Source organism: Amphiura filiformis, chromosome 16, assembly GCF_039555335.1.
Source record: "Amphiura filiformis chromosome 16, Afil_fr2py, whole genome shotgun sequence".
Lineage (NCBI taxonomy): Eukaryota > Metazoa > Echinodermata > Ophiuroidea > Amphilepidida > Amphiuridae > Amphiura > Amphiura filiformis.
In genome coordinates, this window is record NC_092643.1 from 35,704,617 (window position 1) to 35,722,569 (window position 17,953).

General features: G+C 36.0%; 1 protein-coding gene across 1 annotated transcript; it reads right to left on the reverse strand.

Annotated features, from left to right (window-relative positions):
• Positions 1-4,029: 4,029 nt before the first annotated feature.
• Positions 4,030-12,822, reverse strand: LOC140172607 (uncharacterized). The gene is made up of 5 exons (XM_072195744.1): positions 12,254-12,822; positions 11,129-11,246; positions 9,489-9,706; positions 5,921-6,049; positions 4,030-4,188 (listed from the first exon to the last, which is right to left on the reverse strand). The coding sequence occupies exons 1-5, from the start codon at positions 12,692-12,694 to the stop codon at positions 4,030-4,032; spliced, it is 1,065 nt and encodes a 354-aa protein (XP_072051845.1). The 5' UTR covers positions 12,695-12,822.
• Between the last annotated feature and the right edge of the window lie 5,131 nt (positions 12,823-17,953).

Below are 17,953 nucleotides of genomic sequence, written 5' to 3' on the forward strand. Positions count from 1 at the left end.
ATATTTATTTATTTTTTAATTATGAGAAGAGTTAGGCAAATTGAGTCACAGATAAGGTTTATGCACTCTCAATTTAAAGGAGTATTTCGTGATCCTGGCATCCTCTTTTTATGACATTTTTCAGTAGAAATCCGTGAAAAAAAAGCTTATTCCCAAAATTTCAGTTGATTCCGATTATGCGTTATGCGAGTTATGCATGATTATGTGTATTACACTGCTCCATAGACAATGTGTTGTAATTTCGTTCTGGTATACCAGAACGAAATTCACATTTCACAATATCTTTGCTAAACCAATTAATCTGCAAGAATTTTTATGTAGATAAAACATTATGTAGCCAATGTAGCTAGAGGCTTCCAGTGACATGAAAATCTCAACTTTTTATGAGGAAAGTGGGGATCATGCTGTGGATCACGAAATGCCCTTTTTAAGTGTTGCGGGATGCACATGTACAGTATTCTTTCCAATAAGGTTTAAAAATTCATTTACCTGGTTTACCTAATTTTTTCTTAAGGGCCGTTTCTTACAGAAAATTTTACCTACGTTATAAAAGGGTCCCGAGACTTTCTAGTAGCTTTTCTGATGCAGTAAATGTATTGCAAGTTTACACAGGACTAAAATCCTCCAGCTATTTCACTGTATCAACATCTATCTGTCACTTCAACATTAAAGGTACCCTTTAGCAAATTGAAAAAACCTTGGGTGGGCGCTTATTGGGGGTGTGGGCATTTATTGGAACGAATACGGTAATCAACCAGTGTACACACTATGATTTGAAGACAACAGACAATTGCAAAATTGATCCTGCTTACACATGTAAGGATCAGGATCACATGCGTTTTATGACACATATACATAGTTGTCCAACCAGGAAGAGAATCAACTGCATCAACTTACCTTTCACCTGCATGTTTAAAATCAACAAATTTGACAGGGACACCATGTCGGCAGGCACTTCCAAACACTCCATTGATGTCCAGTTTGTTTCTTGTTGTCTTGGACCGAAGCACTGAAGCAGCTTGAAAATTACTGCAGTTCTATAAAAGCAATTCAGAAATAAATCAATGATTTTAACATGCAATTTACCCTGTCTTGGTATTTGATGCATGAACATTTTAATTATTCAGCCACACATACAAAAACACACCTGTACATACATCCATACAGAAAAATGATTACATGGTCTCTTGACTTATCAAGTGAGACAACAATTTATAAACAAGTCGCCAAAATATGGAAATTGGGACATTTGTACCATTCTTCATGGTTTAGTAATATTTTGCACGCCGATGAAAACTATCATGGAACAAACATGGTCAAATACTTGAATGTCGAAGTACATAATAGTCTCGCAGAGGCCTGTAACAAATTTTTAGCATATCCGTCTTTGATTAGTTTCTAAAACTACTGGTCACAGATACTATTCTTCCACAGCATATCCGTGAGGCCCCCAGGCCCCCACCCTAAACAAGTTCAAAGAATTCCTCAAATCACATTTATTTCCCGTTTCATAATATTGTTTTTGTTTATATTCATTTGCATGTTTTTTGGGTTTTTTTTTTGTAGCATAAGACTATTGTAATGCGCTTTGATATTTCATGATAAGGCGCCAATATAAATTTGTGTATGTATGTGTGTATGTAGGGGTGTCTGTATGTATGCGACTCTCATGTCAATGATTATAATAAATCACAACATACATGTACACTCCTCAAAAGAATAAAGGTGGAATCTCCCCGGTTTGGGTGATCTTGAATCTAAAGCTTGTATAGGTAAACTTAGTGAATGAACATAACTATATTGCCCCCGTTGCGCTGCCCCTGAAGTTTTGAATGATATTTATATACTTTTGGATCACAGAATCTCAGAAAAAGTGAGCGTGGATTAATCTGAGCTATAGTTCTCGTTTATGGCATGGTCATGTTTTTGGCTTTCGTATTTGAACTTTCATCAAATATGCATCATCGATAAACCTAAATCATTAATTTTTGGTTATTAATTTACGTTATTTAGTTTTCAAGATTCTCTCAACATCAATCGTGTAAAATATAATTTATTGATGTATTTGAGAGATTAGCAATAGAGTCTGATACTCTAATTTTCGTATTTTCTTTCATCGTTAGGGAAGTTCCAATCATCAGCTGTTAATAAACAAACCCCACAATGATTTTATAGTAATGCCTTTTATTTATGATTAATTTAAGTTTTTATTTTGCTAAAAATTTATGTGACAAAGATACAGTTGTAAATTTAATACACGGATATTGTGTAATTATGCATATATGGCATTGGTAACTTGACACTGGATAAACCAGCACAACACATATATATACATTTTCTATTTTGTCACGACTCACATTTATTTGTCTGATCTCTTGCATTAATTTAATTAATTAGTTGTACAATGCACTGCACAATCGAACGTACAACCTTATCAACGACTATAAATTAAGTGAGTCTGATATTTCTAATGATCCTAAAGTTTGGGACTAGCATGCTACCACATGTATAGTACATAATAGGCTAAGGCGACTCCCACTGCAATAGGAAAATTGAGGACCACTCCACAGACACCCCCTCTCACTCCAGTTATGGTGGGTGAGCATGTCAAACCCCGACCGACAGAATAGCATAATATACAGTAAACGTTCGCCTAATGTCGCACCTGGTCTCCTTTGCCTTGGGGTAAATTTCATGTGAAAATAGAGAGCTCCCTCCTCTGAAATCCCAACAAGTATTAAGGTTCTGTGCCCTATTTGAACTGTTTGATATACTTGCTGGTGTACTGCAAGGAGACACCCTTGGCCCTTACCTCTTTGTGGTGGTATTGGACTATGCATTGAGGGAGGCAGTTGAAGGCAAAGACGACCAGCTTGGATTCCAGCTGGCTAAGAGAAGCAGCAGACGAATCGGACCTGAAGTGCTAATGGACTTAGACTTTGCAGACGACATAGCCCTACTGTCAGAGGAAATCCACCAGGCACAAGAGCTACTGCAAAGGGTTGAATCATCTGTTGGAAAAGTTGGCCTCAAAAGGAATGCTTCAAAAACAAAGTTCATGTCTTTCAACCATAGTCAACAGATATCTATCCAGACAAACAATGCCACCAAATTAGATGAGGTGAGGGCATGGATGGCTAGTACGAAAAAAGATGTAAAAACATGCAAAGCAGCTGCATGGAGAGCATGTAACAGCTTCAACAAAATCTAGAGGTCAACTCTCCCAAGGAAATTCAAGACCCGTTTAGTTGCTGCTACCGTCGAATCCGTCATAACCTATGGATGTGAAGCATGGACCATGTCTCCCGGACCATGTACATGTAAAGAACTTGATGGTTGCTACACAAGAATGCTTAGAGCAGTATACAACATCAATTGGAAGCAGCACATCACGAACAGAGAACTGTATGGCGACCTACAGAAACTTTCACAGAAGATCAGAGAGAGAGAGAGAGAAGGACACGTTTCACTGGGCACGCATACAGAAGCAAAATTGAGCATGTAGCCAAGCTGATCCATTGGACACAAAACATGGAAACAGAAGACCTGGAAGACCCCTCTAACATACGTGGATGTATTGAAACAGGACACTGGACTGGATGTTATGGATTTGGGGACAGAAGGATTTGGCATGCTGTTGAAATCCGAGGACACCACTCATCTTAACCTTATTTGCTGGTGGGAATTTTACAGGAGGGCCCTTTAAGGTTGTGCCTAAATTCAACTTATGTCAATGGAGCCTATACTGTCATTAGTCAAACGTTTACAATATAACAAGAAGGGAATTCATGCCTTAGGGCACAGTTTTGACCACAAACTAGCAATATGACATGTGACTCTGTTAAAATTGGCAAAATACACAACCCTTATCGTATTTGAATAACATTGTTAAAGAAAGAGAATAGATGTTCAATGTATACACATTGTGCATATTATCTCTCTATACCAGTACCACATGACTATTTGTGAACTAGAACTCAAACAATACAGTATCTTTATTCTCTAAACCTATAATTTCAATAATATGTCCTACCTTATCACTTGCACTTGAGGCAGGTGGGACAACATCTGGTGTCTCCAAAACATCCTGGTTCCATGGTTTGGTGTAGCCAAATATGTTCCTGCAGATGATCCTTTCTTCCTTACTAAGCCAAAATTGGCATCGAGGCTGATGAAAATATTTCCATCCTATTAATGAAATTTTGTTGTTGTTATACATTGTACAAATTAATTTAAGTTATTGATGCTGTTGATTTTATAATAACTCAACACACTAAAAATGGTAACATCATATGTAAAAATATATTGAATTAAAACATGTGAAACAGAGGGCGCTATATGATTTGAATTTGATTAATCTGAAAGACTGGATTTTCGAAATTACAATTTAGGTAATTATGGGTCTAGAATACCCTATGTTCTAAAAAGTTTAGCCTCTAATGCACAAATCTGAGCTTCTTACACAACTGTCTACACCTTGTAAATATATATGCAAACACGATTTAAGATAGTGCCATCACTCTGTTCATACATGTATTTAATTTCAAATGACTATACATGTAGTTCTATATGCAACATGTATTTCAAACAACTGTTGGTCCCAGCTGCTGTTTCTTTGTCACAAAAGAAACCAAAATGTACACTTTCTTCTAATTTGTGCCTAAATGTCACCACAGTTCTCAATCCAGTTGATGTGCACACATACATATATTGTACCAGCCTGTGCAGATATTCTAACCAACCAGGTGTCTAGATTACAGTACATGTGTAGTATACATACTGATATTTTGAATCCAGTATCTCATTTTTGTGCAAGTGGTGTATTTACGTTTCCTGAAAAATTATCATGCATTTAAAAGAAGTTTCTATATTTTCTGCTTTAAGTTTGAAATTAAAATAACTGTCTGACTTTTTGGGAGGTATATACACTAAGCCAAAAAAACTTTTTTCACAAGGTCATATCTTAAATCCTGTCCATCAAAATTAACTAAAATTACACACAGGATTGCCTCAATACTCTACTCTAAACACATGTCAGTAACCAATCAGTTGGCCAACTGACACAACCGCAAAATGCAATGATGTGGAACAACTTCCTGGACCACATTCACAGCCCTATTGGCACCCAGGAAAAGAAATCTATGAGAATGGCATCTTGAATCACAGGTCACAGCCAACAATTTTAACAATTAAGTTAAAAACATTAAAGAGAGTCAAAACAAACTTACCAGGATCATCATGTCACATGTCCAAAGAAATAATGAAGTCCTTTAGTAATGGGAAGCATGTGGCAATCGTCCCCAGGATATCATCAGGAACTTGGTTGGAAGCATGAGAAGCAGGTGCACAGCATGCGATGCAAGGGCCCGTGGACATACCTGTTACTAAAGGACTTCATTATTTGTTTGGACATGTGACATGATGATCCTGGTAAGTTTGTGATCTGTTTGTATCTGTTGGTAAGTTTGTGACCTGTGATTCAAGATGCCGTTCTCACAGATTTCGTTTGCTGGGTGCCAATAGGGCTGTGAATGTGGTCCGGGACGCTGTTCCATATCAGTGCATTTTGATATTGTGTCACTTGGACAACTGCTTGGTTATTGACATGTGTTTAGAGAAGAGTATTGAAGCAATCCTGTGTGTAATTTTGGTTAATTTTGATGGACAGGGTTTTAAGATACGACTTTGTGAAAAATTATAAGTTTCTTTTTTGGCTTAGTGTATATACCTCCCAAAAAAATATATCCAGTATCTACTTAAATCCATTATTCAGTCAATGATTGCTATTTTGAGGTTGCCACCACAGTTTGTCTAGTGACTTCTTTCAACATAGGTATGCCATTTAAATTCAATGGAAAGGGTATTTTGTTACTTCTTGTAATCCACAATAGCCATGCTGAGAGTTCCTTAATCATCTTACCTTTGGACATGCAAGGCAATTTGATATTCTTTCTTCAGAAGACACAGTGTAAGTAGATCTTATTTGATGCTTGAAGAAACGATACTGCCCAATTGGCTCACCACGCAACCGTGTATACAAGGTTGAACACTAGGGAAAATATTCACAAGAATTACATAGTTAAAAAAATGATCTGCACAAGGTAATGGTATACTTTGAGGTCCCCTATCATTAAAACTCAAAATCTTTTTTTCTCTGAACAAAACTTCTCTCAAAATATTTTAGGTCTTTTGGGGGGGGGGGGAATGTATATTTGTATATATTATACAAAAGGTCAAAATGGACGGCTTTTCCTCATAGCAACATGCACTCTAGGTACATATCATTAGATTTATGAACTTTACATCAAGAACTGTTAAATATCAAAAATATCAATTTTAATAACAATTTCAAAAAATCTAAATCATTTATTACCACAAGGACATTCCTCATATTCAGAATGAAATTTGATGTGTTTAAATCAAAATTAGGATCACCATGTGGAAAATGAGGTTAGTTCGCTATGTCGAAAATAATATTGAGGTTCACTGTGCTATATCAAACATTAAATAAGGTTAGCAAGTCAGGTTTAGGGTTGATGATAGGGCCAGGGTTAGATTCTATCCAACCTTCTATCATTTTGAAATAACAATAACCTAACCTTATTTTCAGCGAAGCAAACCTTCGACATAACAGGCTGTAACTGTACTTTAAGTTTGTTTGGCTTATAATAGGTGAAAAAACACGTTTTGAACACGCTACCCAAAAATGGTGGTTTTGTTACGTTTTTCCAATCGAGACTAATTGAGGCGGTGGCGGTACAAAATGTACATACAAAGTCTATGGGAAATAAAAAATTTTGTGTGTGTGCGTTGAATCAAATGATCATATCTATTATCTTTGCATCCATATGGGCTACAGACATGGTTAAGAGCTCTTTTGAAAGATTATTAATTCTGCTAATTGTTTTTAATAATTTTGAACTCTTTATGATTGGTTTAGTCTATAAAATGCAAACTTTTGTGTACAAAACTACCCGTTTTTTATATTTCACTGTAGTAAGCAATGCGGAAGTCTTCAAAATCTAAAAGTTGCTGTAAATTTTTTATTACTTTAGATCATTTCTGAGAGGAAATTTGATGAGGAATCTGAATATGGACTTACTTTTTCTCTATGGGTTAGGGGTAAAATGTTTCAGTTCAAACTATGTTGAATTGTAAAAAAAATTGAACATATTTTGGGACACCCTGTATTCCAAGATTACCAAACAGCTGTGATTTTTTTTTTTCTTCCAAAGTCAGTAGGCTCCCCCTAACCTCTAACCAAATCAATGTTGTTTACTTTCAGTTTTGAACTGCCAGTTAGTAATTTAAGCAATGGATTAAGTGACCCATTTTTATTTGGAATTCTTTTATTCCACCCTGTACAATGAGTTGAAATGCGTATATATTTAAATTGCTTTTGCCTTCAGCTTTCCAAAAATGTATACTTTTGCTAGTTTATGATTGATAGTTGTGGAGATATTCTAATTTGAAACTTGATTGGTGTAAAAATTCATAATATTTGTGATGTAACGCTATTGGTGGCGAGTTCAAAACACATGGCCAAGACTCATAACACCGTGTAGTACCGTATATGGATATAGAATAGCATGCATGCAGTTGGGCACAACATTCACACTTGCGTTGCATAATGTGTGACTGGCACATGCACACTTATGTGAATTTATCCAGCGCGAGTTGAGACTTTATACCAAATAATTTTCGCCAACATGTAATACAAGACTAGTGTTTGTATAAGTCCCAACTCACGCTGGATAAATTCACATAAGTGTGCATGTGACAAGACTAATGTTATATGGGTGTTATATTGCGGATAACAGGATCAGTAGCCTCGATTTTTAGGTTTGTACATGTGACAATTGAATGCTCAACCTCTAAATTATGGAAAATATACAAGTTCTCCAAAGGTTCCTATCATCCTGTGAACTACTAATGAATGACTATCATATCCCTTTTACATTGTATAGAAACAAGAACTTTGTAATTTTACCTATGACATTGATTCTAGTAGTGATGATATAGTGACATTGATTTTAGTAGTGATGATATAGTGTTTATACATGCATTTTGATTGCAGGCGCCTTTACTAATCAAACAAATATGATATTATATGTTGTGATCCTAAAAACCATTATTTTCAAAGATGCGCAACTAGAAAAACATGTAGTGATGAGTACAAATGACGAGGTCAGTAAACTATTTTAGAACTAGAGCTTGTTGGTCCTGTTGCACGATACTTTACTTGACTACATCAATTTTGTGAATTACATACTTAGAAAGCTTACATTCACTGCATGATCCCGATGGGCCACAAGTACATGTATAACAAATTCTTGTGATTCTTGTAAAACAGATGTCCTAGGCCATCAGAACAGTTTGTTTTTGTCCTAGGACATCAAAACAGTTTGTTTTGTCCAAGGACATCAGAACAGTTTGTTTTGAATTAAAACTTTATCCATCTGATCTTACTATAAATATGGAAATATTGTATCTATCTAGATCTATCTATCTATCAAATGTCGCCAAGTTCATACTGGAGATTGAGGAATATACATGTACCAACACAGTAATGCGAAAATTTGGTTGAAAACGGTCAAGAATTCATGGCCTCAAAATCAGTGAAAATGTAGTCGGTTGCTATCCTATGTAAACAGAAAAAGTAGTAGGTTGCTAACTTAGCCATGCGCGCCCCATCACATAATGCAGCGCTACGCCATCGCAGCGTAAACGTTGCAGAGCCACTAAGCAGGAAATAACAAAAAGAAGCTAAAAGGAAATGTAAGAAAGCACTGATTTAGAAAATAACTGGAATTGGGTTTAATAAATAAAAAACATGCAAACGGAAAATAACAAGCTTAGCAGGAAATTTTTTTTAAAAAAGGAATGGAACAAAATTTTCCCATGTAGAAGAAACTCAAAAGAAAAAAAGAAGCTAAAAGGAAATGAAGGCCAAAGAAGTGTCAGGTTTAGATCAATAAAATTTACTGTTTCAATTATTCTACCTATTCAGCAATTCCTCCTGTTTTAGTGAATGCTCCCATTTACTCATCTGGTGTGGACTCGTGCGAAGCGCGGGTGTCCCACTAGTCATAACAAATTTGGTATCATTTTTGAAGGTGTACTCAAGTTAGTATTTAATAAATAAATTTATGCATTTTCTGGCAAAACTGTCATCCTTTTTAAGATGGGAGTCAAATTTTATTCTATTTATCTAATTTCTATCATACATGTATACACACCATGGATCTATTAATGTATCCTCCTCCATCATGCATATTAACTAGCTTATAATGTATGGCAAACTCATGAAAAGGTTGAAGAGTCCCTTTAGGAAACTTAGTTGTGCAACCTGGTGCAAGTGCTTTCAAAAAAACGACTATGTGTACACTTCAATCTAAGATACAAAAAATAGAATACAAGTATAAAAATAAACAAATTTGCATATTTTAGCGTGTGTGTATATGGGCGGGCATAATCATAAATCTTACCTGCTCTGCTGTTAAGTCATTTCTCCAACGCAAGGACTGGCAGAAGGCATGCAAGGATATCTTCCCCTCCAACATCAAAAACTCAGCAGTGTCCAATAGCTCAGTGTGGAACAGTATACTAGGTTTGTCAATGGTTGATGACCACAACCCATACCTAAACATAGTTATGGCCTCTTTTTCACACTTGCATGTAACCACAGATACATTGTGCATACGGCCTGTATACAAAGACAAAAGGCTAAGATTAGGACTGATTGAAATTCTAACATATTTTGAAAATTTTATAAAAAACTGTAAAATAAAAGTTCCATAAAATATATGTACAATGCAACATTACCATAGCACCGCAAAAAGTTGGCCAAAAAATATTATGAACCTAAATGACAGAGTTGAGTTCATCAGTGCTTCATTACTTCATCTCTACATCATCAGAGGAAACTTGAAAACATTTCTTCTGGATGGTGTTGATTAGGGTGCATCAAACGCCCCCTACATGTATGTCAACCGATTTTCTTCTTATTTGGTCAAAGTATGCCACTTGCTAAAATATTAATCTACACCAAATTTAAATTCAATCGGATGTCGTCTTCTGGGTCCACCGGGAGCTCAAAGTTTTGAAGGGATCTTTGCAGCAAATATCACAATTACACATGAGGGAGCTTTTTATCTTTCCATTATTTGCACATAAATATCATGGCTGCCGTATGCATTTTGTATCTAATTACACTTTTAGAGGGGAAGTGGAATGTTTTATGGTTTCACATCATATTTTTAGTGATTGACAAGTGTTGAACAATAACTATTGCTTTGGAAATTAATAGCTGCCATATACCAACATGTTGTTTTTATTTGCGGTTATTTGCACATAAAAGTCATGGCTCCAACATGCATTTTGTATCTAATGGAAGTGGAATGTTTTATGGTTTCAGATCATATTTTTAGTGATTGACTAGTCTACTTTTAATAGTAGACCATTTTACAATATCATCCCTCTATTCCCTCTGACCATGGAAAGGCATGGGCCAGGGGCAGTAGGCCAATCCTGTTCTGATCCAAGAGCTAGCCATCCATGCAGAACATTCACTTGGGATTTGTTGTGTTATATGCATGGAATGGTATGAATTGTTTATCAAAAAGGAAATGCAAAGCAGTCTAGTGATTGACAAGTACGTGTTGTACAATATTGCTTAAAAATTAATAGCTGCCATATACCAACATGCTATTTTAATTCATTTGCAGGTAATTCCATGCAATTTACCTGTTAAGTTTTACAAGTCTAGTACAAAGCCACACCGATGTTCATTACAAGCTTTTTTGGGGAGCATAACCATGTACGGTATCTGGATAGCATCACTGAAGCAACAACACTAGCTGACTTTATAGCAGGCAAGGACTTATGGTTTTAAATAAAGACTGGATTTTCATTTGACAATCTACGTATATGTAAATAGTCTCCTGTATGTTGACAGGCATACATGTTCATGTTCACAAAAAAGCTTTGTAATGAACATTGGTGTGGCTTTGTACTGGACAAAACTAAACAAGTAAATAGAGGTTCATGCTGCCTGATATAACAACAGGGTTACAGGGAGCAATACGAAAGACAAATGGTACCGTACATACAATATCATGCAACTTACCCAAATGGTCATAGACTTGGATTCCGTAACGTAGACGTTGGGTTATACATTGATGGCTTGGTCTCTTGAATTGTATGTTCATAAAGCACTCTATGTACTTGAACTTGCCATTATTGATCTGATAAAAATTAGTCATATTTAGAAGAAACACATTATTAAATACAAATTATGTACATTCAATTAAATTCTAAGAACAAAATAACTGTTTCATAGATGGACGTTTTTGTTAGAAGGCTGACCCCCTCCCAGACATGTGATGTTGGAAATCCAAACCTGAATGAGCAATGTTTACCGATATTTTAATTGGCTTGTGACAAACATAATAAAACTTTCTGACCCCCCCCCCCCTAACAAAGATAGGACATCATCTAACTCTTCGCTTGTTCCATTGGTGGTTACTTACCAGTACACACTAAATCAAACACACAGTCGATGGTCAATAAAAATCTTGCAATTGACTGCCAAGTGAATTGTTCCAAATACTATCATCAATGACATGTATTGAGCATTTTTTCTCAACATTCAAGCAAGTCCAGGGAACTTTATGTAGCCTCCGTTTTTCCCATAATTATATGTGCATTGCAAATACATAAGACATTGATTTAAAAATTTAAACGGAAGAATTTTAAACAGAAGGTACATTTTCATTGGTGTTTTTAACAACGATATTATTTAAAGTTAATTTCAGAAATGGTGGTAATGAATGTCAATGTTCTTGTACAAAATGTACATTTTTTGTATACCATCTGCTTTACTGCAGGGCAAATTCATTATTTGGCCAGTCCCATTCATCTGATACTGGCCATGGTATTGGAATGTTCAATGATGCGCAATCTTGATGCTCAATCTGTGCAAAGTACCTAACATTAACTGGTTTTAAATTATAAACCAAAAGATGACGATACAATGTAGTTCACTTTCACTGTTGATTTATTCAGTGCTGTTAGATATGATACATTGTACATAGTGGTAGTACCTTACACAATCTTCGGGTGACAGAGCATGCGTTTGTAACAAAAATATGGGATCTTTGGGTGACAGCGACGCTGAAAAGGGGTCTTAGCAGCCCTAATACATGTACGCGCCCCTCCAAAGTGGGAGTGCCCCACCCCTCTGGGTACCTACCTTCTTCAATTGCAAAGGCTTGTGGAATGGATTTAAATCCCATCGGTGAAGGGCAATGCAACATTGTTGGCTGCAATAATATGAGGCTGCCCCACAGTCATTGCATTTGATGTGCTCCTCACTTATCGGTCCATGACATGAAACACATTCCTGTTCATCATGGCAAACATCTTCCAAGAATACATGAACAAAGTCATGCTGTATTTCACTCCAAGAATTCTTATACTGTGCACTTTCAGCATTTTCCTCAACCAGCTTCTCCTCCTGCTCTTGAGGTAGCTCTGGAACAGGAGGTATAGCACGTTCCTCTTCATGGCTGGTTTGATCATTTAATGATTGCACTTTTAGCAGTGGCACCTGAAACGAACGCCCCGAACCACCTGATGTCTCCCTTACAGTGTACTTGAGTTGCTTTCTTCGTTTCCGTGGTTGCTGCATCATGCTGTAAAAAAGACAACAATTATTATGGTTTAATTAACATGTTTAATGTGGCAGGATCATGGGATGTTTAAAGGGGTGTTTAAAGTTGCTCTTTGGTGTCAGTTTGTTGTCAGTGACACCATTTAATTAACAACAGTTTACTTTTATATCAATTGTACATCCCTTGTAGCCAATCATCCAAAAAGTAAATGGGATCTTGTTGGTGCACATTTCTTTTGGAAACAAATATTTTGTTTTTAAAACATATTTTCTGTCAGCATTGCCTGGTGGCTTTAGCTTTGCATACAAAAGCTCTACAGTCTTTAAGGAGAATGGCACTTGTTCACATTTTGAAAGGGTGCAGTGCTGCCCAAATTAAACACAGAAGTGGGGCTCTGATTGATTGATTCAATCGCCTGATGATCATAAGAACAAACTGATCCGAGTGTCAAAGCGTTGGTCAGCGCCAGAGCAGCATTCATTAAGGGAATACAAAGCTCTGCGTATGTTGCTCTAAAACAGGGTGCTTGCGTCAATTAGAGCAAAAGACTGCCATACTTCTCTGCGAAGCTTGTTTAGTCATGCTAGTTTAGTTTTAATTTCACAGAATAATACAAACCAAATGTACAGTAGTGAGACCTTTCACATAGCCATAGGCCAACATTATATAGCATGGTGAAACATGTATAGTACATGCTTTGAATTGGGGGCAAAACATGCTCAGAATTAGAGAAATAAACATGTACATGTATGCTTTCACACAAAAATAATTGTACCAGTACTTCATCTCACGTTTGTCAGAAACCTACAATTTCATCGTAAAGCTGGAAGTGTAAGGAAGACGTGCAACTTATATTTTGGTTCCTTCAAAAACAATTCTCTGCTAGGAGACTGTTTCAGGTGAGAGCAGCAAATCTGTGGAATAATTCTGTTGATGTTTGACACTGTTTGGGGTTTTGACACTGTTTAGGGTCTTTCTGGATAAATTAAGCTTCAGCTCACCTCCTGAAACGTCCGGGCATTCAGGGGAGGGGTCAATCAAGGTCACATGGGGGTCACATTTTCAAAATGCTCCAATTATGTCAAGTAATAAAATACTCTTATGGTCATTAGGATTCCAAAAATGTATAGTTTGTTATGCGTCAGACCTCTCTAGAGGGCGCTTTGATGAAAAAATTTCCAAAGGTCAACAACCTTTTTGAATTCTGACCATCGTTAAAATCGTCTGATTTTGATAATTTTGGTGCGTTTATATGTTTTTCTTGCATGAGAAATACAACTAAGCATATTAAAAAAACTAAAGGAACCGATTACCCTCTTACAAGTGCAACATGGCTGCCAAAAGCATTCATATTGTAATTATGAGGTCATCGGTTCCTTGTACAGTTTTTTAAGTTGCGTAGTTGCATTTCTCATGCAAGAAAACATATAATTAGACAACAAAATCAGATGTTGTTAAGGGCTGGGGTATGAACGTTTGGACAGTATTTATTTTGGGACATCAGAGCACATCAGACATATCGAATTGCATTCTGAATACGAAGAATGTCATTCTGATATCAAATAATTTTGATTTTTGAAATTAGCAATTTAATACACATTTTATGGCAAATCATTAAAATTGATATTTTTGATATTTAACAGTACTTGAAGTAAACTTTATAAATCTGATGATTTATACTTAAAGTGTATGTAGGTGGGATGAAAAGCCCGACGATCAATTGAAAATTTTGACCTTTCATTATTGAAGATATGGATTTTTTTCCCAAAACACCAAAAAAAATTAGGTCTTTTTGGGAAAAAAATCCATATCTTCAATATGAAAGGTCAAAATTTTCAATTGACCGTCGGCTTTTCCTTTCTGCTACATACACTTTAAGAATATATCATTAGATTTATATAATTTACTTCGAGGACTGTTATATATCAAAAATTTGAAAAATATCAAATTTTTTTAATTTGTCATAAAATTTGTATTATAGGGCCTATTGTGATTTTCAAAAATGAAAATTATTTGATATCAGAAAGACATGCTTCAGATTCAGAATGCAATTCGATAGGTCCGAGGTGCTCTCATGTCCCACAAAAATACTGTCGAAACGCCATAAACGCCATTTTAGATCCCTTAACTATATGGTCAGAATTCAAAAAGGTTGTTGACCTATGAACATTTTTCGTGATAGCACCCTCTTGAAAGGTCTGACACATAACATAACAAACTATACATTGTTGGAATCCTCATGACCATATGAGTATTTTGATATATTACTGATATAAAATTGGATCGATTGAGCCCATATTTATTGGTCGAGCTATGAGTTTTAAAATGTTGGACGAGACGTAGTTGAGTTTTTCCCACACTTAGATCCATCAAAACATAATTGACATAATTGGAGCATTCTGAAAATTTGACCCCCCATGTGACCTTGATAGACCCCTCCCCGGAATGTAGTGCTCATCATAAAAAGGGTGAAATAAATAAGGCTCTGAATAACTTCTCTAGCAACAAAATTAAGACCAAAACTACTGTCCTCTCCATTCTAGACAGAAAATGACAAAATGTACATACATGTAAACACCTTCACCTTTTCCTACATGTAGCATACTTCAATTCATGATGTACGACCAGATAATCATGACATGCATGTACAATGAATGACCTGCACTAAAGTTTGTTCGGCTTAAGTTATCTAGAAATAACTTCGTGATCATTCCACAGCATCATCCCCACTTTTTTCAAAACAGAAGTTGAGATTTTTATATCACTGGAAACTCTGGCTACATAGGCCTAATGTTTTAATACAATGCAATTGTAGACTATGCCAGGCAAACCTTTTGCTAGTCAGCGAAATTCGCCTAGGACCAAACACAATACATATATTACATACAAATTTCTATTTTTTTTTCAAGAACAGGTCGGTCAAGGAAACCTACATAAATATGTTTTCTATACTTCACTTGACCCAAATATATGATTTTTATGGTGATGAGACACTCACGCATGGAATTTTAGAGTGATTTTGATAGCAGTTCCATTAAAAAAAAACTGCTATCATCATGAGACTAAGATCTAGAAACACCCCTGTAATGCTGTTTTGGGGAATTTTACTGGCAGAATCTTTTTGATGAAAGTCGATCTTTGAAAAGATGTCACTTTGCCACGGAAAGTGCTATGACAAAAAGGTGTTCAGTTTTGGCTTTCTTTACTCAAGGGCTTTAATTTGATATAAAATGATGCAGTTTGATGGCAAATTTAAATTCACCTAACATACCTAGCAGATTAATTAGCTTAGCAAAGATATCGTGAAATTTGAATTTCGTTCTGGTATACCAGTGCTTGCTTAGAAGTTATAGAACTGTACTCCTCAAGGAACTGTTAAAACCTTGATGCAAAAGTATCTTGATGCAAAAGTTAATACATTATCTAGTTCCTATACAGCCATGTGTTTTGAACTTGCCACCCAAAAAGGGTGGCGGTGTTGCATTTTCCCAGATCCTTCGGCAAAAATGTTTATGACTTGACAACCACATGTACTACAGATACACATAAAGTTGCGTTTCTTCTTTCAGTGCTCGATCATGTGAAGGAGAGTGTGTACATAAAATCAAAAGAAACAATTTATGTTCACTACAGTCTGTTTCGCCCGAAGGCTCCTCCTGTAGTGAACATGGAATAAATTTGTTTCTTTTGATTTTATGTACTACAGATACATGATGTAGGTGTGGTATCAATTTGAAGCTGAAACTCCATACTACATGCTGTGCGAAATTCATTAATGTGTGTTTTAGGGTGTTGGAGATATGTCCATTTGTTTTTGGAATATTCAGGGTGGCGGTGGCCAGGCCTACGGTCCAGGTCCTGGACCAGGAGCTAAAAAGAGCTCCTATTCCCAAAGATCGCTCCTGGTCCAATAGTTTTACAGTGTAAAATATTTGAAACACCAGCCAAAACTGGGCAACCATGGGGTAAAAAAGGATGCATCCCTGCTAATAATATAAGCCTTGGCTGTGGTTGAGGAAGCACGGGCTGTACACACCCTATACAATGTAGATGCATATATGGAAGGCACAACATCATGAGCATTGCAGTTACGAGGTTTCCTTGAGCGATAGTGCTATAGTACAGATATACGAGGACGTCCGGATGCACATGTAGGCTAAAATATATTAGGTATGAGAGGCTAACATTTGCTAGTCAGCCAAATTGCCCTAAACCGTGGACCAAACTCAACATAATTTACATACAAATTTAAAAGAAAAAATTTAACAAGGAAACCTACACATATGTTGTCTACATCACATGTATATACTTCACTAGCACTTGACCAAAATACATTGTACATAATTTATTTTTGTGATGAGAGAATAGCACATGGAATTTTTAGAGGATTGTGATAGCAGTTCCACATAGAAAAGCTGCATAGGGCTACATGTAACTCCACAGATCATTTGCATGAATTTTAAAAATTCATTCAATATTTCCAAGTTATTGTTTCCTGCAAAGTAGACTAAAAGAGCTTTCAGAAACCACTTTTGTTTTTTGCCTCGCATAATTTTATACATTTTATGACAATTTGAAGTTTGGGGAATTGGAACAGGTTTGTGTATCCCTAATTTTGCAGGAAATTGCTGATCTTATGAGTATTGCTGATCCTAGTGTACATGCACAAAAGATAAAATATACATGTATTAGTGGTTTAAGGGGGTACTACACCCCTGGCCAATTTTGTGCCTATTTTTGCATTTTTCTCAAAAATTATAGCACATTGGTGACAAGTAAGATATGAATATTATAGGGCAGGGACTACAACTACTGCACTGAAAATTCAGCAACTCAAGGCAAGTAGTTATTGATTTATTGATCAAATATTGGTTTTCCCTCATTTTTGACTGTAACTCCACAACTGTTGTATGTGCTGAAATAAAATTTCCAGTGCAGTAGTTGTAGTCCTTGCCCATATAATATACATATCTTACTTGTCACCAATGCGCTATAATTTTTTGAGAAAAATGCAAAAATAGGCACAAAATTGGGCAGGGGTGTAGTACCCCTTAATATCAGCTTTGATATCTTTACTGCAATTCCAGAACAAAATTTAAACCCATCAGTAACGTTACAAATGTATAATATGGCCTTCAAATATGGGTATTGAAATGTCCCGTCAGTCACGAAAAAACATGAAAAAGTTGCATATTTTCTGTCATAGTATATAAATTGTTGGTTTCAAGTTAAATCTATCTTCTATCTGACTTGCCTCATACAAACGATGATGCAAAATT